This window comes from Typopeltis vanoorti, chromosome 24 (assembly GCF_054136105.1).
Source record: "Typopeltis vanoorti isolate ZY-2024b chromosome 24, IOZ_Tvanoo_1.0, whole genome shotgun sequence".
NCBI classification, from domain to species: domain Eukaryota; kingdom Metazoa; phylum Arthropoda; class Arachnida; order Uropygi; family Thelyphonidae; genus Typopeltis; species Typopeltis vanoorti.
Window position 1 is genome coordinate 52,438,506 of NC_143572.1, and position 26,272 is coordinate 52,464,777.

Consider the following 26,272-nt stretch of genomic DNA (forward strand, 5'->3'; position numbering starts at 1 on the left):
GGTTCAAATTCACTCCCTTATGAAATACTGTTATTAGTACAACACTGACTGAATTCAAGTCATCCAATATCATTAGCAATGCCCCCCCCTCCTCTCCTATTCTGTCTATCCTGTTATAATCCTAAATAAATCCAGAACAAGTGCATTATACCTTTACCAAATTCAATAACTGTTATAATTAATTTGATATGAAAATCAATACAAAAAAAAAGACAAAGACAGTGAAAATAGGCAGAAACATTGAAAACATCAACTGCATCCTGATGGAGAACTTAGAGAACAAGTAAAACCTCAGCTATTTAGGCAGAATTTTTAGTGAAGATGGAAAATTAAATTTGGAAATAGACAGCAGAATTCGCAAAGCTGGTATGGTAGGAAGTCAACTGAATAAATTTATATGGAATAAAAGAGAGATTAGTCAAAACACTAAACTAGCTGTATACAAGACAGTGTTCAAACCAATTTCAACTTATGAATCTGAGAGCTTGGTTAGAAATAGAGCTCTTGATCAAAGACTGGCAATCACAGATATAAGAATTCTGAGAAAGAATAGAGGATTGAACAGATGGCATCAATGGCCGTATCATATTAAAAATGAGGATATTAGGAAAGAACTTGATATTGTTAGAATTCAGGAATGTGTCTGCAGAATTAATATCAGCTGATATGGCCACTTGAACAGAATGGAAGAGCAAAGATTAGCTAAACAAGTGTTCGATGGCAGGAAAAAGACCAAGATGTAGGTGGATTGATACAGTAAAAAGTGCTTTAGAAGACAGAAATATTAGATCTGATAATATTGGAATGTTGACAGATAACAGCTAATCTTGAGGAAAATTGTTCATAGGAAGTTAGTAATGATGTGACTTTTCATATATTACTATAATAAGATCGTGTGTGTGCGTGTCCCCCCACGAGGGTATATATCAGAAAGTTGATTATGATGACGATTTCAAGTAGAAAGCGAATACATGTTAAAATTTTTTGAATCGCATGTAAAGGGGGGGTCACATGGTAGCACTCAACAGGATAAAAGGCAAAAGGCTGCACCAAGCGAATTGTGTTTGAAGGAAGCTCATTTTTGTGAAGAAATAAAATTTCAAACTTGGATGTCTTGTAATGCCTCAAAGGCATCATTTATATCAGAGGTGTCCAACCTGTGGCCCCATAAGTTCTTAAACTTTTAACATTATTATGTGATGCGAAAAATATGTTGTCTTTCTTTCTGTTTTGATACAGGAATTTAAGAATTGGTTTCAAGATTTCAGAAAAAATTATGAATTTTTTATATATTTGCAACTCCATTTTCAGTTCGACATAAATATATTACCTTTGACTTTTCGAAGGGAATGTATAGAGTTGCAATCAGATATTCAACTCGAATAAAAATTTGATCATGTCTCTTTACTAGATTTTTATAAGACCTATCTTCTCAGAGAAAAATATCCTTTGCTTCATAATCACGCTTTACTCATGTCATCACTTTTTGGTAGCACCTACATTTGTGAACAACTATTTTCAAGAATGAAGCAGAAGAGCAGAGTTAGATCAAAAATTTCTGATGAGAACCTTGAGAACTCACTACAAATTGCAACCACTTCCATCAAACCAGACATTGATTTCACGTAAACAAGGCCAGATATCTCACTAATTTTGTGTTTATGCTGCCCTCTTTTTTTAATGTTATAATAAATTTTAAAAAATAAAGGAAGTTTTGTTACTTATATACATTAACTATATTATACATTTTATATGCAGCCCAAGACAATTCTCTTCACTCAATGTGGCCCAGGCAAGCCAAAAGGTTGGACACCCATGATCTAGATGATTTTATGTAGGGAAAAATTGTTAAAAAGCTTGAAGAAGCCACAGAATTAGTGACATTATTATTATTATACGGGCACCTCCATGGAGTCCGAAGACTCATTGTGGGAGAAGATCCAATCTATCCACACAATCTATCATACCTCTCTTTGAACCCATTAACAGACAAAGCACTCACAATTGACTGTGGCAACCCATTCCACTCATTCACCACTCCAAGTAAAAAAAAAACTAGTCATCACACCCCTACTGACCACACCTTTATTCAACTTCCAGGGATAACCCCTTTTTCTGGTCACTCTAGCCAAGTGCTGAAACATTTCCCCTGTATATATCCTCTAAAATCCTTTAAGCAACTTAAATGTTTCTATCACATCCCCTCCTTTTCTCCTATCAATCAACTTCTGCAATCCACACACCTTCGGTCTATCCTCATAGGGAACATTCCGCAGGCCATTTACCGTCTTGGTCACTCACCTCTGAATCCTCTCCATCGCCTCCTTAGTGATATTGACAAAGAGTTTGGAATCTCGCATATCCAGGCTCTGGGCAGGGTTTCAAGCCAATCAAATGTGTTCCAGATCTTTGTTAAGAGGTTGCCAGCACTCTACCATGGAACATGGAGACAAATTTTTGGTTATAACAGCAAAATGTAATTGATGCACCAAAGCAGGTTAGTTTGCAAGTTGGCTCCATTCAAGCACATGTACATGAATATCTGAACAAACTGGCAAGTTTGTTCAAATATCCATAACATCTATGACAAGTAGGTCTATGTGTCTGAAGCCCTGTAGTCTACATTCCTTTATCCACAAAAGGCCTTATTCTTGCTCTTAAGGAGGAGTGTGCCAGTTTGCCTCAAGAACTCCTGAATCACTTTTGCTAACATTGTACAATATTGTGAAAGCTGCATTGCAGTTCGGGGTGAACGCATTCCATACTGAAATGTCTCTTCTCATAGTTTTCCATAAGCACTGTACATTAATTCCTTACTTATGTCCTTAGGAAATTTGTAAATTTTGCCAAAGATTGCAGTTTAATTTATACGAAATTTATAACTTACGTTTTGCGTTCTATAATTTATTAGTATGCTGGCAATAAATTTATGTCCACATTTGGCTTGTCATGAAAATATTTTTATATACAGGTAAAGATGTAGTTCATCATTAGATTTTGGACACCACTGTGTATATGTTTCCTCCTCCTTCATTAATCGTAGCTGTTTAGGTGGTAATCTTAGTAATGAAGTGATCAGTGCATATTTCATAGCCTCTGTGCACTTGAACATCTAAAGAAAATTTTTGTTTTGTTTTTTCATTTAAAATAATCTATAATTGATTTTTATTCTCTTTTTGACAAAGTAAAGTTATGTGTGTGTATATATATATATATATCTTTATGTTTATAGAAAGGATTCATTACTTTAAGAAAAAAACACATGGATCTGACTTGTAGGGTCAGATCCACATGTTTCATTTATTGCTGTGTTGCCTTTGTGTGTATGGGTTACAAGTGTTTGTTACTCCTTGAAGATGTCTATATAGACATCTTCAAGGAGTCTGTATAGACATCTTGTCTATATAGACTTCAGATCTTGGAAGAATTAAAATAGTTTTAAATCCTTTCTTAGTGCTGTTAATACTCCATTAAACACCTCTAACATGATGTCCTCCCAGCAACTAAGCCTTAACACACTAGGCGATGAAATTCATCTCCCATATAAAGACAATAATAAACATCCTTCTCCACAGTGGGATTCGAACCTGTTGGTTGGAGAGTGGAATGCACTAACCACTCAGCCAACCAGTCTGACAATAGTTGTTTTTATTTCTTATATATGTTTGTAATTGTTCATAGAATTCAATGCTATAATTTTCTCTTTTCTCTTCTGGAGCATATAATCCAGTTATTGTTAAGTAGCCTTTGTTTATTTTTTTAAATTATTCTTTCATTTTATTTCAGTATTTGTAGTAATTCAGTTTTGAAATAGATTTATGAAACCAAATCATAAAGCACACAAAGGCATTTTGATATCTACTGACTCCACTATATATTAAAGTTCTCAGTTTCCATGATTCCTTTTGACTTATTTTTTGTTTCAGTAATTATTGCAATCTTAAATCGTCCTGTATTTAATGTTTTATGTAAGTTAACCTCTTTATAAGCTGTTATTCCTACATTCCAGGTCATAATATTCAATTGCCAATTTCATTTTGCTATCTTCATTTCAGGGTCAGTTTTCAAAGAGTCCATATGAAAATGTTCTTCTTTATGAGCTTAAAACTAAAGTAAAACATCCCCATGTCAGGTTGTTAGACTGGCATTGGGTAATTCAGTGGCGTGGCATGGTTACTTGCTACCTTAAGGTCTCTGGACTTGCCTTTTCCAAATTTATATCCCTAGGAGAAATAGAGTATATAGTTGGCATTTCCTCCAACTTAAGATGTTATGTTTATACCAGCAATACTCTATTACATAGCCCCTTTCATGGCGACAGGTCATACCATTAGAAGGCATGGTTGGTAGTTGATTGAGAAAGTGGTTATGTTTTGTGCATCTTTGACCTTCGCCAGAGAGTGATGTTATGGCAATATTATGGTACCATAAAACATGAGTCATTAGGACATTCTGGAGGAAAGAAAACTTATGCTAGATCATAGTCTAAGTTAAGAGGGGAATCTGAATTTTACAGCATACTTGGAAGGAGAACTGCACTGGAAAAGTTAAAAAGGGTGTTGGGAGAGAGTGGCAATCATTGCGTAGTATTCTAGTAAATAAATAACAAAATTACTTTCCACATTTGGAAAAATGAAACATGTCAGTATTAGTATCTAAGGCTGAAAATCCATATAGAATGTACATCATATGTACAACAGACTAGAAGTAACCTTGCTTTTGTTTGGTGTCTCAAAATACCAGTTTCATCCAGTTTTATTTGCTGAGGTGAAAGGGGGGGGGTGTAATAGTTTGGCTCTTTCTTAACATTTAGTAAGTTCATCAATTCTCCAGATTAATTTAGTAAATGTAGTTTGTACCTAAACTTCCATTCCAAATGTTTTTTGATTATACTCTTTGCTTTTAACCAAACAGAGCTTCCTCAAGTCTGTAATCAGTTACTAATATGAAATGTTGCCTACACATGGCCTTGAAAGTACAAAATAATATGTCCTTATTAATCAATTGTGTCAATGTCAGTTCACTATTTATAGGTCTTACTAAATAATTGCATTTAGTTTTTATATTTTTTTAATTTTTCAAATGGAGATCATACTGGAACTTTATTAAAGATCGTATTATATATATTTTTTCCTTCTCCACCAACTAATGTGAATGAACTTTTGACTAGAATAGTTTATAGAAAATGCAAGATAATTTTGAACTCTTTAGAAAGAATTTATTTTAAGATTTGTTGTGATAAAATTTATTCCTACATTTCAGTAAACATTACTTTTTTTTTACATCGATAAATGTCTGCGTACATGCACGTCAAACATTTATTGCAGAAATTTGAGGTGAAATTAATTTATCATTTCAGTTACTTCAGTTGTCATTTTGTTTGAGTCATCAGTTCTTAGGATTAACACCAGAAGAGGTTGCATGTTTGAAGCAGTTAAAATTGCGAGTTCTCTCATTACAACTTCTAGTTGTAATTCGTGGAAGTAATACTTCTGCCCTTGGTTTATGTGAAGCCTTTCTAGACCAAGTTGAAACCCTGCATAGGTAAGATTTATAATTTTGTGTGTGTGCGTGCGTAAAGATTTGATGTATTATGTCAACGTTTTTATCATTTATGTTATCATTTAAGAATGTGTAAGCAGAGTTAATCTGAGGTATGATCACTTAATTAGACAAAATTCAAGAAACAAGACTGCAGTGGGCCATGTGACTAGAATGGGAACAGAAAGATTACCAACTGAAGCCCTGAACACAATGATGGAACGTAAAAGATCCAAAGGGCAGCCCAGAATCAGATCATCATCATCAAATTCCTGCTATGTACCCTCAAGGGGTGTACAGGATATGATAGTACTACATGAAAAAATTACATCATTATTAACTTCCTATCAACAATTTTCCTCCAGATTAGTCTGTTACTTGTCAAGACTCCAATATTATCAGATCTTATATTTCTGTCATCCAAGGCACTTTTTACCGTATCAATCCACCTATATCTTGGTCTTCCTCTAGGTCGTTTTCCTACCAACCTGGCAGAGAACACTTGTTTTGACAATCTTTCCTCGCCATTCTGTTTAAATGACCATACCACCTGAGATTAGCTCTGCTAACGCATTCCTGGATGCTGACAATGTCAAGTTCTTTCCTAATATCCTCGTTTTTAATATGATATTGCCATTGATGCCATCTGTTCACGCCTCTAATCTTTCTCAGGACTCATATCTGCGATCTCTAGTCTTTGGTCAAGTGTTTTACTTCTGACCCAGCTCTCAGATCCATAAGTTAAAACTGGTTTGAACACTGTCTTGTATACAGCTAATTTAGTGTTCTGACTAATTTCTCTTATTCCATATGAATTTATTCAGTTGACTTCCTACTATACCAGCTTTATTGATTCCGTTGTCTATTTCCATATTTAATTTACCATCTTCACTAAAAATCGTGCCTAAGTAGCTGATATGTTTTACTTGTTCCACAGGTTCTCCGTTGCAGTTGACATTTACAACGATTCTGCCTATTTTCATTGTCTTTGTCTTTTGAAAGTATAACATCGTCTGCATAAAGCAAAGAGCTGACATTAACATCCAATTTTGATATCATGTTTAATACCACTTACCTTCATAATGTGATTCATATAGATAATAAATAACAGAGAGGATAATGTACATCCTTGTCTCACACCAGATTTAACATTAAACCATCTTCCTGTACGTCCATCATTTCTAACCGCTAACTTACAACTCAAATAAAGACTAAGATTTGCTTGATATAATGCCCAATTGACACCTATAATAATTGTAGTGTATTGAATAGCTTCTCTCTTGGCACCTTATCATATGCCTTTTCCAGGTCTACAAAACCCGTGATTTCTCCACTATTTGTCGTAAAGTGAAAATCTGATCCTGACAGCCTCTGTTTGGCTGGAATCCAGCTTGTTCTTCACCAAGCTTTTCTTCTACAATTCTTCTCAACCGTTTCTCAAGTATACTTGCATAGATCTTGCCAGGAACACTCAGTAGGGAAATATGTCTGTAATTCTCACATTCAGTTTTATTTCCTTTTTTTTTTATATATGGGTACTATGAGAGCTCTTCTCCAATCATCGGAAATTTTTCCCTCTGTCTAGGCCTTCAGAACTAAGCAGTGCAACCACTGCAAGACTTTTATACCATCATACTTCAGCATTTCTGGTCGAATATCATCTACTCCTGCCGCCTTTCCAAATTTCAAGCCTTTGATGGCTTTTTCTACTTCAAGTATGAATATGTATTCCTGACTGTGTGCCTGTTGAATGTTTTTTTACAATTATGCTATCACTGCTTGTTTCATTTAGCAATTTTTCGAAGTAGTTAATCCATACTTCAAGGATATGTTTTAAAAGAGGTATACCGTGAGTAGACATATTGATACAAAATTAATAACGGAAAAAACTCGCGTACAAAGATTATTTAATAGTATAATTTTCACCTGTGTGTCACAGGCATCTTCAGTACATTAAGCTGAAATTAAACAATAACTGATAATTCCAAAAAACGCCACCTAAGTAGCTGGTGTAAGATAACTAAAAAGGTCAATAACTTTCCTTAAAAAAAAAAAAAAAAAAAAAAAAAATCAATACAATAAAATGTTAGAAAAGATTAGCTGATTTGTAAAGTACTATCTCCCATAATATAGGGGATTGACGTAAGCCGTCGGATCTATTTAAATTAGGAGAATGAAGTAGAGTTTCACATGTTTCTTTATAAAGGTGTTCCATGAGAAACTGACTTTTGTGAAGAACTCTTGTCTTTCTCCAATGAACTCTGTGTCTAGTGAAGATGGCATGTTCTGCAAGTCAAGACTTTTCAGGTTTAAAGTATTCAATATAAGATTGATGTTCTTCTAGCCGAATAGAGGCAGATCTTCATATTTGTCCGAAATAAGATAATCCACAATAGCACGGAATCTGGTAGACACCTGGATGATTAAGATATGGAAGCTTGTCCTTAGGAGAAGTGAGAAAGGTGGAGATTTTTCTAAACAGTCGAAAGGCAACAAAAATATTCAGTGGTTTTAAAACTTTTGCTATACATTCACTAATGGCTTGTACATAAGGGATAGTAATGCGTGTTATTTCTTCTGTGTTTGAAGGGTAGTTTTAATATGTCTTCCTCTTCAAACACAGAAGAAATAACGCGCATTACTATCCCATATGTACAAGGCATCAGTGAATGTATAGCAAAAGTTTTAAAACCACTGAATATTTTTGTTGCCTTTTGACCATTTAGAAAAATCTCCACCTTTCTCACTTCTCCTAAGGACAAGCTTCCACATCTTAATCATCCAGGTGACTACCAGATTCCATGCTATTGTGGATTATCTTATTTCGGACAAACGGGAAGATCTGCCTCTATTTTGCTAGAAGAACACCAATCTTATATTGAATACTTTAAACCTGAAAAGTCTTGACTTGCAGAACATGCCATCTTCACTAGACACAGGGTTCATTGGAGAAAGACAAGAGTTCTTCACAAAAGTCAGTTTCTCATGGAACGCCTTTGTAAAGAAACATGAAACTCTACTTCATTCTCCTAACTTAAACAGATCACACGACTTAGGTCTATCCCCTTTATGGGAGATAGTACTTTACAAATCAGCTAATCTTTCCTAACTTTTTATTGTATTGATTTTTTTTTAGGAAAGTTATTGACCTTTTTAGTTATCTTACACCATCTACTTAGGTGGCACTTTTTGGAATTGTCAGTTATTGTTTAATTTGAGCTTAATGTACTGAAGATGCCTGTGACACACATGCGAAAATTATACTATTAAATAATCTTTGTACATGAGTTTTTTCCGTTATTAATTTTGTATCGATACTTCGAGGATATCTTTTTTTCTTCCATTTTCATGTCATCTTTATCATCTTTAACTCCTTTTACAGCACTCTTTCCTCCATTTCTAAGCTTCAACAACCTCCAGAATATTTTGCCACCTTCTTGATATTTATTTTCTATGTTCTTACCAAAGTCCTCCAATGACCTTTGTTTAGCTAGTTTTACACACTGTTTAGCTTTCTTACATTTGTCTCTGTATTCTCTAAGAGCACAAGCTGACTTATTTGTCAGGAACGTTTGATATGCTTTCTTCTTTTCCTTCACTGCTTCTTCAACTTCCTGTATCCACCATGGAGTTCTGATTTTTCTTTCATTGCAGATAACCTAACCACTTGCCTCTCTGGCTGAATCAATCAAGGTTTTCTTCAAAGCTTGTCACTGAATCTTGAAAGTTTGGTTCCTGTTCTCAAACTCTTTCATTTTTTCTTCAATAATGTTTGTGTATTTTAGTCTACAGTTCACATCTGAGAGATGCTCAACTTTAATTCACTTTAACACTTTCTTACATGTTATTATTTTCAATATGAAATTCAATTTTATCCTGCTCAAGACTGAGTAGTGATCACTTTCAAATCCTCTGTACACTCTGGTGTCCTGCACAAGGTAGAAAACATCACTATCAACAATAACATAGTCAATGAGACTTTTCTTATTTCTTGCCTCTTCTCTCCATGTGAATTTGTGCACATTTTTATGTTGGAACATGGTATTAATAATAACCAGTCCATGTCCTGAGCAGAAATCCAACAGATATTTGCCATTATTATTAGTCTTTTCTCCAAATTTTCCCAATATATTTTTGTATGTCTGACAATCATTTCCTACTCTGCTATTTAAATCCCCAACAAGAACCAACTTTTCCTTTTTCATTGTGTCAGATGCTTTCTCTAAATCCTCAAAAAATTCCTCCACTTCTACCTTAGTAGAACCTTCTGTGGGACCATAGGCACAAATAAGTCTTATTGTCCAATTCCCCATTCTGATATTTGCCCACATCACTCTAATTGAGACTGCCTACCATTCAAAAAGATTAGCCTCGTATTTAGTGTTGAATACTATGGCTGCTCCTTCTTTTCCTTGATTGTCATTGCCTGAATATAACATTTTGTATTTATTGCTCTGAAAGATCTCACCAATTTTTGTCTTTTTTGTTTCATTCACCCCTATTTTGTCGATCTGGTACTTATCTAATTCCTCGGCTAGCTCCATTTCTTTGCCATTCAGGTTTGTTATGTTGATAGTACCGATCTTTAACTCTGGTGATGTTGAGTTGGGGTGTGTTTCAGATTTGTTCCAGTAGCTGACTTTTCGCTGTTCGCCCTGGTTCCCTCACGAAACAACGAGGGCCTTGTTTAACCGGGCGGCGCTCCCAGCCGGCATGAAATTTTGTCATGTTGTACTATCATTTTTTATTTTGGTTTAACCAATAAGAATACAATTTGGTCGGCTAAATCCCAAATTGGCAGCCCATCCTCGTTTGTTCAGTATCCAGATAGATACCCAACAGGGTGCACCACGAGAAGGTGAGGATTGGACATTAGGTTAGAAGCCCTTGTCAGTTCTCCGCATTCCTTTAAAGGCTATATGGAGGTCTCCTCTCAGTTATACAGCTTTGACCCTTAAGCACCCTCCAGAATTAGATGAATAGACAAAATAAAAGAGGACCTGAAAACCAAATCACAAAAAGCAACTGGACAGAATTGTTTGGACTCTCTGGGGACAGACAGAAGTGGAAAGAGTTCATTTGGCCTCATCATCATCCACATAGATGATGAAAGAGAGAAGAAGAAGAAGAAGAAGAGTGATCACTTAAATGGAATGGGAGAGGAATGGTTAGCAAGACACGTGTTGGACGACAAGATGACACTAAAAAGATCCAGAGGAAGACCGAGATATGGGTCGATTGATGCAGTTAAAAGTGCCCTAAAAGACCGAAACAAAAGATCTTACAATATTGGAGTCCTGATAAATAACAGATTAATCTTCACAACAAGTCTGTTTACATTTATGCCTATAATTTCCTATACATTTTGAAATTTAAAAATATGAATATATACAGTTATAGAATTTCTCTTAATTATTGGCGAATTATATAACCAAAAAAAAAAAAAAAATCAGCTAACGCCTTTTTATTCCCGTATAATAGGGAGTAGGCGAGGCCATTTAGCCCTATCTAACTTTTGGAGACTGAGTGGGCAGTTCAATCTCCACTGGTACCCAATCAGAGACAGATCTCCCAAGGCTATCACTAATTAAGCGGTACGCAGTGAAGAGAGACAGCTCAAATGTGCCGCGATCTCGTGGTCCCTAAGAAAAGAAAAACGTTGACTTTGGAAACAAAGCTCAACATCTTTAAGGATTTTGAAGGTGGAATGAAAATTTGTGAGCTAGCAAAGAAGTTTGATCTACAGCAATCCACAGTAAGAACAATCATAAAAGAAAGGTTTACAGATTTTGGAGGACATACATTCTAACGAGGAATGAATTGTAGCCACGAAGCAAGGAATAAAAAAATCATTAGCTTGCTATGAAGAAATTTTGCGTGACAAGAAAAAGACATTATGCCGTCAGATGAATCTATTAGATTTTATGAAACCATCGACATCGAAATAACTTGTTTTTTTTATGTATGAAAAACTACAATTATGATTATATTTCTTAAAAAATATAGGTGTTTTTATAAATCTTTGGTCTGAATTGTATGTTTGTGTGTATAAATTACATACAAAATTATACCCCGAGTTACGTGAATTCGACTTACGCGCTTTTTGTTGGTCCCACCTACCACATAACTTCGGGGCATGACTGTATTCACTTTTACCAAGAAATATGATAAAAATGAATTAAAAAGTAGGGCTATGATGGCAAACAATTCGATGCATAGGCTATGTAGAAAAAAATGGATGTGTGGAATGAGTTTGAGGGAAGATTGGATTTGTATAAGAGGGATGGCCTACACCTGAATGCATTTAGCATCAGGAGTCTAGAAAATCTAATAACTGGTATGAGACCTAACACAGAGAGTCAGGACAACTAAATTATAAAGGGCAGAATGGTGCGAATGTGAGTGTAATAGCGACAATCTTATATAACTGTGTTAATGATGGGAATGTTCTTTGTCATAGAAATGTTGACGAGGCGAGAATGATTTCAGGTTTGTGTTCATCCAGTTTGGACCCATCATATGCGTGCAAAGATGTGTACATGTGTAAGACATTGGAGAAGAATAGAGATCTGCAAGTTGTCCAACTGTGTCAGGCAGACTGCAAACAAGAGTATACAAAAGAACGTTTAGGTAGATTATTATGTCTATACTCGAATGCTAAGAGTATCAGAAACAAAGGGATAGAGTTTGTTGCCTTAGTCAATATGTTGAGACCTCAGATTGTAGGTATTAGTGAGACCTGGCTATCAGAATCAGACTTACTAACTGGTATTGAGTGTAGGGTTGCCACCTGTCCCGAATTTTAAGAAAATTTTCAGCATCCTGAATTACACCTAAGCAGGACAACTTATATATTTAAAATACAAATATTATTAAATCACTAATACCAGTACCAATGTATTCAGTCTTTTAATTTTTTTATAAGGTTAGAATTACATATTCAACTTTGGCTTTTTCATTTTATACATTTAGAGGAGAGGAAGACTTTCATATTCGATAAGTGTGTCCCTCTTTGGACTTACCAAAAGGTGGCAACCCTAATTGAGTGTCATGGGTACAGTATTTTTAGGAAGGATAGGAGAGGAAGGGGGCATGCTGCTAATGGTGTCGGATGACTTAATTCCAGTTAGAGTTGAGGCCTATGATTGCAGTAATACTACTAACAATATTTCATGTGGCAGCGAGTTTGAACCCATCTAGTGTGAGGTGGAATCTACAAGACAAATTACATAGTGGGGTGTTGTTACAGACCTGATTTATCAGTTGCTAGTGATGAAAAAATGCATCACCAAATAGAAAAGATGAGCGCAAAAAGAGTAAACATAATGGGAGACTTTAATTATCCAAATATTGATTGAGTAGCAGTAAAATCTCATGAGAAGAATGAAAATGCATTTATTGAACTGTTGCAGGACAACTTCCTCAAGCAGCATGTGACAGAAGGAACTCGAGGTCAAAGAGTGTTAGATTTGATTATAATGTCAGAGTGTTGCAGTTAAAGACATAACTATTCTACCTCCAGTTGGTGACAGTGATTTTGCGGTACTCACTTGGGAAGTGACTAAGTTTATGAATGTTCCATTCAGAAAAGGTTACTTGCTGATCCACAAAGCAGGAAATTATGAGGTGTATAATGTGGAATGGGATCAGTTGCTGGATGGAAAGAATATCGACAGTGGAACAATACTTAAATGATGCAATAGCAGAATGTGTCCTGAGAGTTTGAAGAATAAATAGAGTAGGAGTCAAATGGATGTGTAATCTTATTAAGCAAGGGATTCGTAAGAAAAAGACGATGTGGAAGGAATACCATTTCCATAAGGATGACGTTCATTATAAACGTTATAAGAAGCAGGCTAGAATAGCCACAACTGTTGTACGAAAGCAAAGTCTGAGTTTGAAAAGAAACTGGCTCTGCATGCTAAATACAACCCACAAGAATTCTATCAATATGCTGAAAGTAAAAGAAAGAATGAATATGAAAGAATAGCTTTTCTAAATCCAGATGGCATGAGGGTTACAGATGCAGAAGAGGTTGTTCAGTTAATGAGTGCCCATTTCGTTAAAAGCTATCAACCTGGTGAACACAACATTGAGCTCACTTTTACCTTTTCACTAGATGAAGAAATGCAGGTGTGTGTGTGTATTAGGCCGAGGTATTAGAGCTGTTGCACAAATTGAATAAGAATTCAGCAATAGGGACTGATGGAATATCAACACATGTGCCAAAAGAGTGTTCAGCTGAACTGGCCATTCCTTTAACCAGGATGTTTAATATGAGTCTCAGAACATGGAAGGAATGTATGGTAATTCCATTGTACAAGGATGGTGCAAAGACTGATGTATCCAACTAACGACCAATTAGTATCCCAGGAGTTGTGGTGGTGAAGATTTTGGAAAAGTTTGGTTATAGCTCACATTCAGAAATGGGTTGACAGTGAATATCTACTTTGCAATGAACAACATGGGTTTACTAAGGGAAGGTCATGTTTTAGCAACTTGCTCGCGTTCTATAACAATGTTACCATTGAACTAGACAAGGGGAATGGATACACCATGATACTTTTGGATTTTGCTAAGGTTTTTGAGAGAATATAGCATCAAAGACTGTTGCATAAATTGGAGAAAACGGGTTTGGATTATACAATATTAGCATGGATAAGAGGATGGCTGACTAATAGATATCAAAAAGTGGTATATGTGGAGGGGGGGGGGGGTCTGAGTCTGCATGGTTTTATGTAACAAGTGGTGTACCACAAGGATCAGTGCTTGGTCTACTGTAATCAGGAATGCTGCTGATATGCAGTCTTTGCAGAATGATTTGAATAGGCTGGAATTATGGGCATGAGAAAATGGGTGTCAGTAAATGTAAAGTCATTCACTTTGGCATGATTAGATATCCAATGTTGTATTATATTGGGATTAGGCTAGAAGAAACTGATAAGGCTAAGGATTTTGGATTGTTAATAGATAGGAAGTTGAAGTTCAGGGGCCATGTGGCAAAGATTGCAAATACAACTCAAAAGATAATTGCAATGCTGAAACGAACATTCACATGTAAAGATAAGAATGTCATTTTGCCTCTTTACAAGGCCTTGATAAGACCTCACTTGGACTATTGTGTGCAGGTCTGGTCTCCTGGTTTCCGTTGTGATTCTGATATATTGAAGAGAGTACGAAGGGAGAGTGTAAAAAATGATATCAGGATTGTGGAATACTGATTATGAAGACAGATTGAGAATTTGTAGACTGCAGACACTAGCAAACAGGAGAAAGAGGGATGATATGATTGAGACTTACAAACTTCTGAAAAGGGTCATACAGGATTTCAATTGGTTGAATTTTTCAATTTATGGAAGGTGGGGAAAGAACGAGATGACATCCTTAGAATCTGAGAATGAAGGCTGCCAAGAAGGCTGTGAGGACTAGATTTTTCTCTCAGAAGGTGCTGTGCGATTGGAATGGATTGCCTTTGGATGTTGTGAGTGCAAGCAGTGTGAATGAATTCAAGATTAAGTATGATAGCTGGTGTGTGTGTGTAGTATGTGGCTTTCCTCGCTGAGTCTTGACTCCCTGGAGGTCTCTCTTAATAATAATATTATTATTATTTTGCACTGCAGTTGATGATTATTTTTATCTCTTATTTTCTTTTATTTATTTATTGTGTGTGAATTCCATAATCCAATTATTAGTATACTTGGAGATACTGAAATCTCTAGTTATCACTTAATACTAACATGGATGAAAAAAGTGAATAGCTGTAAGCAACAACTGAATGGTAAAATAAGTTACTTATCATCTGAAATCTGTTTTTCAACAATAGGTTTCTAGAAGAGCAGGATATTAATCCTGATGGATTTATAGCCTCAGTATTTCATGAATTGGATGCATTAGATGAGCCCAAACCAGGTACTGTAGCACGTATTCTGCAACCATTACTTCAGTCTTATCCATGTCCCTCATTTCAACTGCGAAAAGGATCAGAGGATGGAAAAAATTTGGAAAGGATAAAGCAGGCAAAAGCTACCATTCATGAACCTGCAAGTGAATCTGATAACCCTCTTAAATTTACTGCTGGACTAATACTTGGTGTTAATATGGATGCAGAAATAGAGAATGTTGAAGATGTGAAAAATGTCAGAATAAAAGTAAGAATTTATTAATTGCTCTTGTTTTTTGGGGTGGTTTTTTTTCTATTAATTATTTAGCAGAATTTGTAGTTTTGTCTGATAAACATATTTGCATTGATAACATCCCCCCCCCTGTTAAACTAAAAATATAAAATATAGTAGATGCTCATTATAGCACACTCCCCATAGGGACCAGAAAAATAGTTTATTACAGGACAAGGTTTTGGCATAGTAAATTTGGAGAAAAAAGATTGATTCTTCTCTTTCATGCACTTTACTCTATTCCCATGGCAGGAAAAAGAATAGAAGAAATGGCAAGAAATAGAACAGTGGAAATTGATGGATATAACAAAGAAAATCATGGGAAGCTGAAGAAAGGAAATGGCAGGAAACTATACCTAGACAGAATTCACAGGATGAAATATCCAAACATGAAGGACACAAAACAACAACAACATGAAAAAGTACATGTAAAAAAGTAAAATTCAATCATTAATGGGAAACATATAAGAAAAATTTAGAAGAATATGAAATTATAAAAATGAAAATGCAGAATTAATGTTTAAATTTTGAAATGTTATATTAGCTTAAATTTATGTCACTTACCTGAGATGTTTGTGACAAACTAAATACTGACAGTGTACCATTAAAATCAAAAATAAGCTTCAGAACTTCAGTAGTCACTCAACATTATTTATAATTAGTTCTCTCTAATTACAGAGTAGGAGATGAATAGTGATATGCACAGCTGGTGTGAACAAGTCAACTTCTTAATAGGGCAGAGATTCAATGATGGACATCTGGCATAAATTGATATACTGTTCTCTTAGAACTGTAAATGAAAAAAAATCACATATTTAGCTTATTACAAAGATTTCAGGTGAATGACATTAATTTTACCATTAATGTAAACATTTTGAAATTTAAACATTAACCCTACATTTTTATTTCTATAATTTCATACTCTGAGTTCTTTCTTATATGTCTCCCATTATTGTTTGCATTTATACTTTTCATGTTGTTTTTTGTTCGGTTCCTGCCAATCCTTTTTGTTTTCCTGAGATTTCCTTTGTTCTGTTATCTCTCCTGCCATTTTCTTTGTCTGATAATTGTAATAATTTATTAGAAAATTCATTTCACAATCTCAAAGGTTTACTAATAATTTTACTAATTATAATAAGTGAGCTTCAAATAGCATTGGTTCTATGTGATTTAGACCAGGACTCTTCTGCTGTTTGTTATATCGCATACAATAAAATGGTATAGAAAAGTTCTGATATAATGATTTATTACAGAGAGAATTGACTGTATATGCACATTTCGTTATCATTATTTATATTAATGCCAGTCACCACTTGGATGTTATAAATTTAGTTTAATCCTTTATCCAAGTGTGAGCAAACAAAGTTTGTGTCTGAAAAAAACTTCAGGAATGGGGTAAGGTAGTACAACACTGGGAAACTCGTAGCAAAGGTGGACCAAGCTAACATCACTCCTATCTTAGTATCTCCCATAATGCAAAACACATCTCCTTGCAGATATGTATAATGTTATGCATTAAGGGAAAGGCACTACCCAGACTAGTTTCGACCTTTATTGAGGTCTCTTCATGGGATCCAGGCCAAGAAGTGGAGATACCAGGCAGAAGCAATAGCGAGGTCATCTTTACCTATAGGAGTTGCCAAAAGGTATGCCACCTTTTTATTAAATTACTCTGGATTTAGAGTAAGATGTTAAAAGTTTATTTTTCACTTGGTTAGACTATAATAAATTTAGTTTAATCCTTTATCCAAGTGTGAGCAAACAAAGTTTGCACTGAAAATATCTTCAGGATGCATAAGGTAGTACAACACCGAACTCGTAGCAAAGGTAGACCAAGCTAACATCATTCCTATCTCAGTATCTCCCATAATGCAAAACACATCTCCTTGCGGATATGTATAATGTTATACATTAAGGGAAGGGCCACTACCCAGACTAGTTTCGACCTTTATTGAGGTCTCTTCAGTGGGAGCCAGGCCCAGAAGTGGAGATACCAGGCAGAAGCAATAGCGAGGTCATCCTTACCTATAGGAGTTGCCAAAAGGTGTGCCACCTTTTTATTAAATTACTCTGGATCCACAAGATGTTTTTGCATTATGGGAGATACTGAGATAGGAGTGATGTTAGCTTGGTCCACCTTTGCTACGAGTTGCCTGGTGTTGTACTACCTTACCCCAGTCCTGAAGATATTTTCAGGTGCAAACTTTGTTTGCTCACACTTGGATAAAGGATTAAACTAAATTTATTATAGTCTAACCAAGTGAAAAATAAACTTTCAACCACTTGGATGATACACACCTACCTTCTGTTATCATATTATTCCTACCAAAAGCATGTGCTTAATCAGTTAAGCATTCCTATGATGTTAGATATGTGCATACTTAAAAAAAAAAAAAAAAAAAAAATTCTTTATTGGGGAGTGTTTAAATGTGGTGGTACAGTAAGCAGTAGATTTAGTTTGCAAAATTTTTTGAAAAGACTGACATTTTAAAAATGATTCCATGATTTAAACATAATTCACGTTTATGTAATTTTTATTCTCCCAGTATTTTTTGATCTGTTCTTAGCGAATACCTATTCTGAAAAATATACCAGCTCAAAATCCATATAACTTACAATATAAGCTCATTCTTTCTATGGGATTTCTTTTCCTCTCAACTTTTTCTTTTGGCCGTTTAAAATAGGATTCTACTTTTCTTTTCCCAGACAATTCTTTCCATTCTCCTGATCCAAACACTTGTCTGGGATGCAAACCTTCAGTTTACACTCTGTTTAAAATTCCCACCTATTGTCCAAGGTTTAGCTTTCCAACAAGTATGCCAAGGTAGTCTGAGAAAAATATTCAGCACATTGCAAGTGTCTGGAGATGAAAATTCAACTTTTTGTCCTACGTTGAACCTGGAAACTACCATCACATCAAATATTACTTTGAAAGAATGTCCAAATCCAGAAAACTTCTTTTACAAATGGTATTTATGTTCATGCCTTCTATTCTCTTGCAAATGCCTTGGGATATTATTATTACCTCTCTCACACCTGGATGAATCCTTTGTAATTGTACTAATAGTGACAAAACTGATCTCATAGCATTATTCTTCTCTTCCAGCTTCAGCAAAATGGCCGAAATTCTCAGTCTGTTGTGGTTGCTATGACTGTGAAAGAATTCAAAGCAATGTATGATAGATACCGCACAAGTGTTGGATAGGCTCTAAACGATATGCTAATTGTCATGTTGCTTAGGGACCTCCCTTGGTGAGTCTAAGGACTCCATGGAGTAGCTCATTAATAATAATAATAATTGTCCACTTTTGAACATATGTGATGGAAAGATTTTACGAAACTTGTGGCATTGGATTGGATTCTGTGATCTGTCTTCTATCTTTTAATTGGATGGCCTTTCCTCTTCAGATTCCCCCAGGATCTGAATTTGTCTGCATTCTTCTTCTATTTGTAAATTATCTTCTTTTGCTGGCATTTTTTCTAACTCGTTTGACAAATGTTGCAGTGCTCAGACATTCAATGCTTCAGGATCTCCAACCAGTACCTTAAATGCCGATTTCCATTCTCAGTGCTACTAAACACAGTTCCTGTCTTCTTTCTTGTGGAGAAAAAAAAAAAAAGTTCATCTAATGATTAATACCGTCTTGATCTACAGACTCATCACATCTGTGACTTTTTTTGGTCTCCAAAATACCTTAAATGTGTTCTCACATTTATGTAGTGCCAAAAACCTCCTTAAAAATCCTTGAAGCTTCTTCAAAAGAGAGAGAGAGTATTCAGCTGACTGAAGAACACCCAGAAGTGAGTGCAGTAATTTCCCATTATTCCTGAAAGTTACAAGCATCATTTCCAAGAAATGCTACAGATATAGAAATCATGAATAGTGGCATCTTAACTTGTGTATTGCTGTATTCTTTGATTTAGTGGAGTTAAGACCCCTTGCTGTCTTTGTGACAGTATACCATAAATCAACCAGCCAAAGAATACAGTATGGTGCAAAAAAAAACGGTACTGAATTTCAACATCTGTATCATTATAGTTATTCAGTACTATTTTTGTGCCATGATGCATTTTTTACATATATGTCACAGGGATTACAGAGAAAAGTATATGTCACACATTGATTGATTTGCTGATTGCCTGATCACTGGAAAGTAGTCAGATGTTGAGGTAAAAAATGTACCATTAAAGCATGCTATTATTTCTCCAGCTTTCACTTACAGTCATGCTTGACTTCTTTTCAGTTTCATATATTGGACTGATGAATTTTCTCCTAATGTAATAGGCTTTAAAAGTAGCAATTAACCTTGGTCTCTAGCAGTTGTAAAAGTGATGTTATAATTGATGAGAAGAATAAAATTTAGATTGTCAAACACATTAGATTTCTTTGAAATCCTGAGGCAAAAAAGTTTAATGGAAACGATTCGGGTGCTAAATAAAGAGCCACTCCACAGTATAAAAGAAGTAAAGTTGCTGCCTGACCTTTATTTATTGGCTTTCCAAGAAACTGAAAGGTGTTTTTATTCTTTCCCTTTAATGCCTTCAGATTAAGTAATTAATTTGGCCATGTAACTAATAGGATTTACACAAAACAGTATAGCAAGCCTGTCTTTTGCAGTATTGAATCCAGAAGCAGATTTTTTTCACTATTTTGCTAGGTGAGTTCTGGAATGCATTCCTGTCCAAAACAAGTCAGTTTCATCCACATTAAAAACTTGTTTAGGTATATATCCTTTTATCCATAATAACTTTCTTAATTATTATTATTATTATTACATGACACCTCCAGGGAGTCCAAAGACTCATCCAGGGAGGGCACCTGCTCTTCAGCTGTCTCCACCAACTACAATGAACCTCAACTACACCAACTGCATCTACTGCCCACCACCACCATTAACATTTTCACAGACAGTCACAAACATCCATGCCCACGGCAGGATTCGAACCCGCAGCCTTTTGGCTGGAGAGCGGATATGCTAACCACTCGGCCAATCAGGCTGGCAATTCATCTGGATAATTTTCTGGCCAGAGTTTGATGATGCATTCACTTAAGAGCTTCATGTTGTGGAGATTAAATGCTTTTTAAAATTTTCACTGCAGCCTGTGCTGGCTAACAAACTTGTGCTGTTACTGTTTTTGCCAATTTCATTGAAGTATTGATGCAGTTGTTTTTTTCTGTCTAATCATTATTCTATACATTCAATTCCATCTATATTTTTTTCTATTTTTTTGTGATGTGTTACAGAAGATACTACAAATAGTGAGGGATTACTGGATTCAGCTAATTGATGATTCCCTTTTATAGAATCTTGAGAATCTCAAACAATCTGTTTCTGTCTCTTCTCTCTCTCCCTCCCTTTTTTTTTTTTTTTTTTTTCAGACACTTTAATGCATGCTATCAATGCATTTCCATTCACTATTGCTCTACTTTGTGATAAGCCCATAATAACATGAGAGGTTACTGCCCAGCATCTATTCAGAGTTCAGTTGAACTCATTGAATCTGCTTCTCCTCCTCTTTTATTCTATCTACACTGATCTCCAAAACTAAGGATGAACACTATCACTATTTCTGAAGAGGTTACAACTGCAAATATGGATGAATCAGCTTGTGGCAATTTATATAACTGGCAATTTCAAGCAGAAAGCAGGCACACATTCAAATTTTCAAATCGTGTGCCAAAGGGGTTCAACTGGTAGCACTCAACAGATAAAAGGCATTTGTTAAGTGAATTGCACTTGAAGGAAGCTCTGTTTTTGAAGGAATAAAGTTGCAAACCTTGATGTCTTTTAATATCTCAAAGACATCATCTAGATGATTTCACATGGGGAAGAATCATTAGAAAACTTGAAGAAGGCCACAGAGTTAGTAATATTGACAGATAATTTGGAATCTCACATAGTATTGTATAGCATTTCCAATAGAATGTGTTCCAGACATTTTCTAAGAGGTCACACTCGCTCTATCATGGAGCAAGAAAACAAATTTTTGGTTATAACAGCAAAATGTAATTGGCATACCAGGGCAGGTCAGCTTACAAGTTAGTTCCATTCAACACAGGCATGTGGATATCTAGACAAACTGTGAAGACGTCTGCAACAAGTAGACCTATATGCCCGAAGGCCTGTAATCTCTGCTTCCCTTTATCCACAGCTCATTCGTAGAGCATGTTTTCAATGGTGTTGTGTCCATAAAAATTGGACGACACCAGTGGACTAATGTACTCTTTACAAATGAGTCATTTTAGTCTTTCCTCTGATTCTAGATAACACTTGATCTGACATGAAAGTGTTACTGCTTACATCGCGAGAATGTTCTTAAAAGGGATAGATATGGCAGTATTGAAGTCATAGTGTGGGGAGCATTATGCTTAAGACACACTGAGTGCTGGAAAAAGGAACTATGACTGGTGAACAATATTATTGCAGTGAGGTTCTTCAACGTCATGTTCAATTGTTCTGTGGTGCTGTAGGTGAAGAATTCATTTTTATGGATGATATTGCCACACCACATTGTACACGAGCAGTGGAGATACTTTTGGAGACTGATGATATTAATTGGATCATATGGCCAACATGCTCCCCAGACCTCAACCCATTAGAACCATGGCAAGTCAGCTTGGACATAAATTTATAGTCATTTTAGTCTTTCCTCTGATTCTAGATAACACTCGATCTGATATGAAAGAGTATTGCTTACCATTGCGAGAACGTTCTTGAAAGGGTGAAGAACATGTTTAGGATGTAATGGGGAGATGCATTTCTGCTCGGCATTCCCCTCCAGAAAACAAATGAGACCTTAACCTTGCTCTGAAGGAGGAGTGGGCCAGTGTTTGCCTCAAGAACTCCTGAATCACTTGGTGCTAAGCATGGTACAATGTTGTGAGAGCTGTATTGCAGTTTGGGGTGGACATATTCCATACTAAAATGTCTCTCCACATAGTTTTCTATAAGCACTGTACATTAGTTCCTTAACTACATGCTTCGAAAATCTGGTATCTTTTGCCGAAAATATATTGCAATTTAATTTGTACAAAATTTATAACACATTTTTTGTAGTATAATTTATTAGTATGCTGGCAATAAATTTATATCCATATTTGGCCGTAATCATGAAAATATTTTCATATACGGGTAAAGATATAGTTCATCCTTAGTTTTCAGACACCAGTGTTCACAAACTGCTTTCTGACCCAAGGCTTTCAACCTCTAGCATTTCAAATAAGAATAGCAGTTGCATTCCTCTCTCTTAACCCTTATATGCATGTGTGCACATACACAGATTGTGTGTGTGCGTACATGCATGTGCAGAATTGATATAAAAAATATTTAGAAATCTGGTGTTTGACTTGCTAAAATATACATTTAAGCCAGCCATTTGCTGTAAGAAGAGCAGATTTCTGCCTCTTGCATTGTTTTGGCTTAATAAAAATTGAAACCATCTTTGCAAATTGTATACTCTGCCCTTAATCCTGATATCCATCCCATACTTAAGTTACCAACTCAGCTGTGATAAAACTGTTGATGTTAAACAAATTAGCTAATCATTTATTAATTTTTTTTTCATTACTTTACACCACACTTCAAAATTATACTGAATAATAATCTGTATAGTTATTTACTATAATAATGTAAAAGTTTGGAGTCTCCATAGCTCGTTCAGTAAAGACAGTGCCCTTTGGTTGGAAAGAATTGGCTTCAAAGGACACAAAGAACTTTTATGGTTTTTTTTCTTTTTTTCTTTTTTTTTTTTTTTTTTTCATGTGAAATGTAGTTGGCTAGTCTCATATAGAGTGATAGTTCCCCCCCCCCCCCAGAAACTTAGGTTTTTCATCCTGGAGAACACACAAACAGGCCAGAAAATGGATGCAAATTAAGCATACCGACTTGCAGATGGGATTAGCCTCCCTATCAAAGTCATGTTACTAGTTGTGTCATTGGCCCAACACAAAAATGAGATTATGTAAAAGTTAAGCATTATAAATTAAAAGGAAGTTGATATGGATGATGCACTCTCTTTTAATTTATTATACTATTCCTATTCGACCTCCAGAACTATGTTGCTAAATTAAAGATTTGTCTAGACTCTCACATAAGACTTTAGATACATGAGTAAAAAAGAAAAGTCATGGGATAAGCAATAAATGCTAAATTATTACAGTTGATTGTTTTCTGGTTTTTGAAAGGTCACCAATGTCAGATCTCTATTGCTTAGCATGCAATAGAGATCTGACTGTTACTATCCAGTGTTCTAAAATCTTCTAATTTCTGTATCCATTTTGTACACTGCTCAAAACAATTAGGGGATGTTTTAGTTTTTTCTGTTGGATAATTATAAATTTCTGCAAATAATTATAACTGTTGGGTACTTTATACATGGATAATTATTTCTTACTTATGGATAGGGTGTAATTGATGAGATATTGTTTAAATAATCGATATTTATTACAAATTTAACAAATTATACATTTTAGCACGAAATAATTTTAACAAGAATAGCCAAAAACACTTTTGTTAATTTTTAATAGGGTGTATGGTCTCCATTAACAGCCAAAACAGCAGTACATCTTGATTGCATGGACCAGATAAGATGATCAAACAGTTCTTGTGGGATATTTCTCCACTCCTCTGTGAGAGCAATTTCAAGCTTTTGAAGCAATCGTGGTGGCACCAGTTGAGAAGAAACGCACCTACCTAAATCATCCCAGGCATGTTCGATTGGAATACAATCTGGTGAACAGGCAGGCCAGTCCATTCATTTAATATCCTCTTTCTCAAACCACTCTTGTACCAAATTTGCATAGTGTGGACGAGCATTGTCATCCATAAAAATGAATTCTTGGCCAATTGCAGCAGCATATGGACAAACTATAGGTTCCAAAATCGCATTGTGATACCTTAGGGCTGTTAAGGAACCGTTTCTGATAAAATGGAGATCAGTATGGGCACCTATACTTATTCCAGCCCATACCATCAAACTCTCACCTTGATGTTGAGGTCTTTCACGAACAAACTGCAGATTATTTCTTGTTCCACTTTCGTGCCATATCAAGATATGTCGGTTATCTGGTTGTAGACTGAACCTGTACTTGGCACTAAAAAGTACATGAGCCCAATCCTCATTTTTCCAATTGTGGTGTGCCTGTGCCCAAATTCTTTGGGCTCTTTTGTGATTTGCAGTAAGTGGAATGCAAACCATTGGTCTTCGAGCATACAAACCAATGGCATGAAGGCGATTTCATACTGTCTGTGTACGAAATATCAGCCTCCCTGTTGCTGTGGCAAGTTCACTTCGGAGTTGTGTTATGTTGAATGTTCGATTTCTTTTGGCAGGTAATGATAAATACTGATCGTCTCTTGGAGTTAGTTGTTGATGATGGGTGACCTTGGCCTTGTCTTCAGCAAATATTTTCCATCTCCAGAAAGTGATTCCAAAGTCGCGAAATTACACTTTGAGATACACGACACGCTTGAGCGAGAACTTGCTTCATTTGCCCAGCTTCTAATCGACCAATGGCTCTCCAGACCATGGATTCTGGGATATCATGTTGCTCTGCCATTTTTAACAAAATAATGGGTGGAAGCTGACACAAGTTTACAATTGAAGTGATAATTATGCATTGTGGAAGTGAGCGCAACAAGCCATGCTTATATACCCCCCCCCCCCCCCACATGCTAATATGGCTAACACATGTTTTGACAAGTCTTAACATGTGTGTTCTACACTGTTGTATATTAAGAATATTTTAAAATAAATATGTGACATTTGTAAATTATTTTTATAACTTTATAATTTACAAGAAAACCAAAATATCCTCTAATTATTTTAAGCAGTATACATATTCACACATCTTTTCTTGGGCACTCTTTCACTGTTTGCCTTAAGCCTACATATACTGGCCAATGCATACATGTAAACTCTTACCACCACCCAACAAAAACTAGATGTCATTAACTCACTGATAAACAGAGCTGTAAGGATTTTTTCCAATGAACAAGTGCTTAAGCATGAATTAAAAATTAACAGCAGTACTTTCCTAAAAATGGCTGCAGCAAAAATATTGTCAACAGAATTCTTCACAGAACTGGACCTCAAAATAAAAATAAACTAGATCATAATAAAACTGTAGCCATTCTAACTTAAACAATTATCAGAAAAAATAAACAAAATACCACACAGCTGTTATGGCCATCCATTCATTTCCAACTCTTGGTAATCTTGTGAACAAAGGCACTCTATCTCACTCAGCCTCTTGTCTTTTCTTTCAACATTTGTAAGTTCAGTTTGGTAAGTTCCTTTATGTTGTCCATCCAACCCTTTTGCAGTATTTCTCTCCTTCTCATGCCGACAATCTTCCTCACATAACTGCCTTTTCCAGTGATTCATCTGCTTGCATAATATGTGCAAAGTACATAAATTTCTGTTTAGCAATCATTGATTCCAAGGACATTCTATCTTTATACTCTCTAAAATCTTCTTATTAGTCATTCTTGCAGTCCATGGGATTCTTAATAGTCTCCTCCATGCCCATAATTAAAAATGAATCAATTCACTTTCTG

General features: G+C 35.5%; 1 protein-coding gene across 5 annotated transcripts in view; it reads left to right on the top strand.

The window, feature by feature from the left end:
• LOC150093195 (integrator complex subunit 4-like) overlaps positions 1-26,272 on the top strand; it is a 220,672-nt gene that overhangs the window by 188,697 nt on the left and 5,703 nt on the right. For all 5 annotated transcript variants that reach the window (XM_090413369.1, XM_090413370.1, XM_090413368.1 and 2 more), the window contains 2 exons: positions 5,360-5,544; positions 15,365-15,689. In XM_090413369.1, the coding sequence (XP_090269495.1) occupies positions 5,360-5,544; positions 15,365-15,689 (510 nt within the window). The remainder of the gene's footprint in view (positions 1-5,359; positions 5,545-15,364; positions 15,690-26,272) is intronic.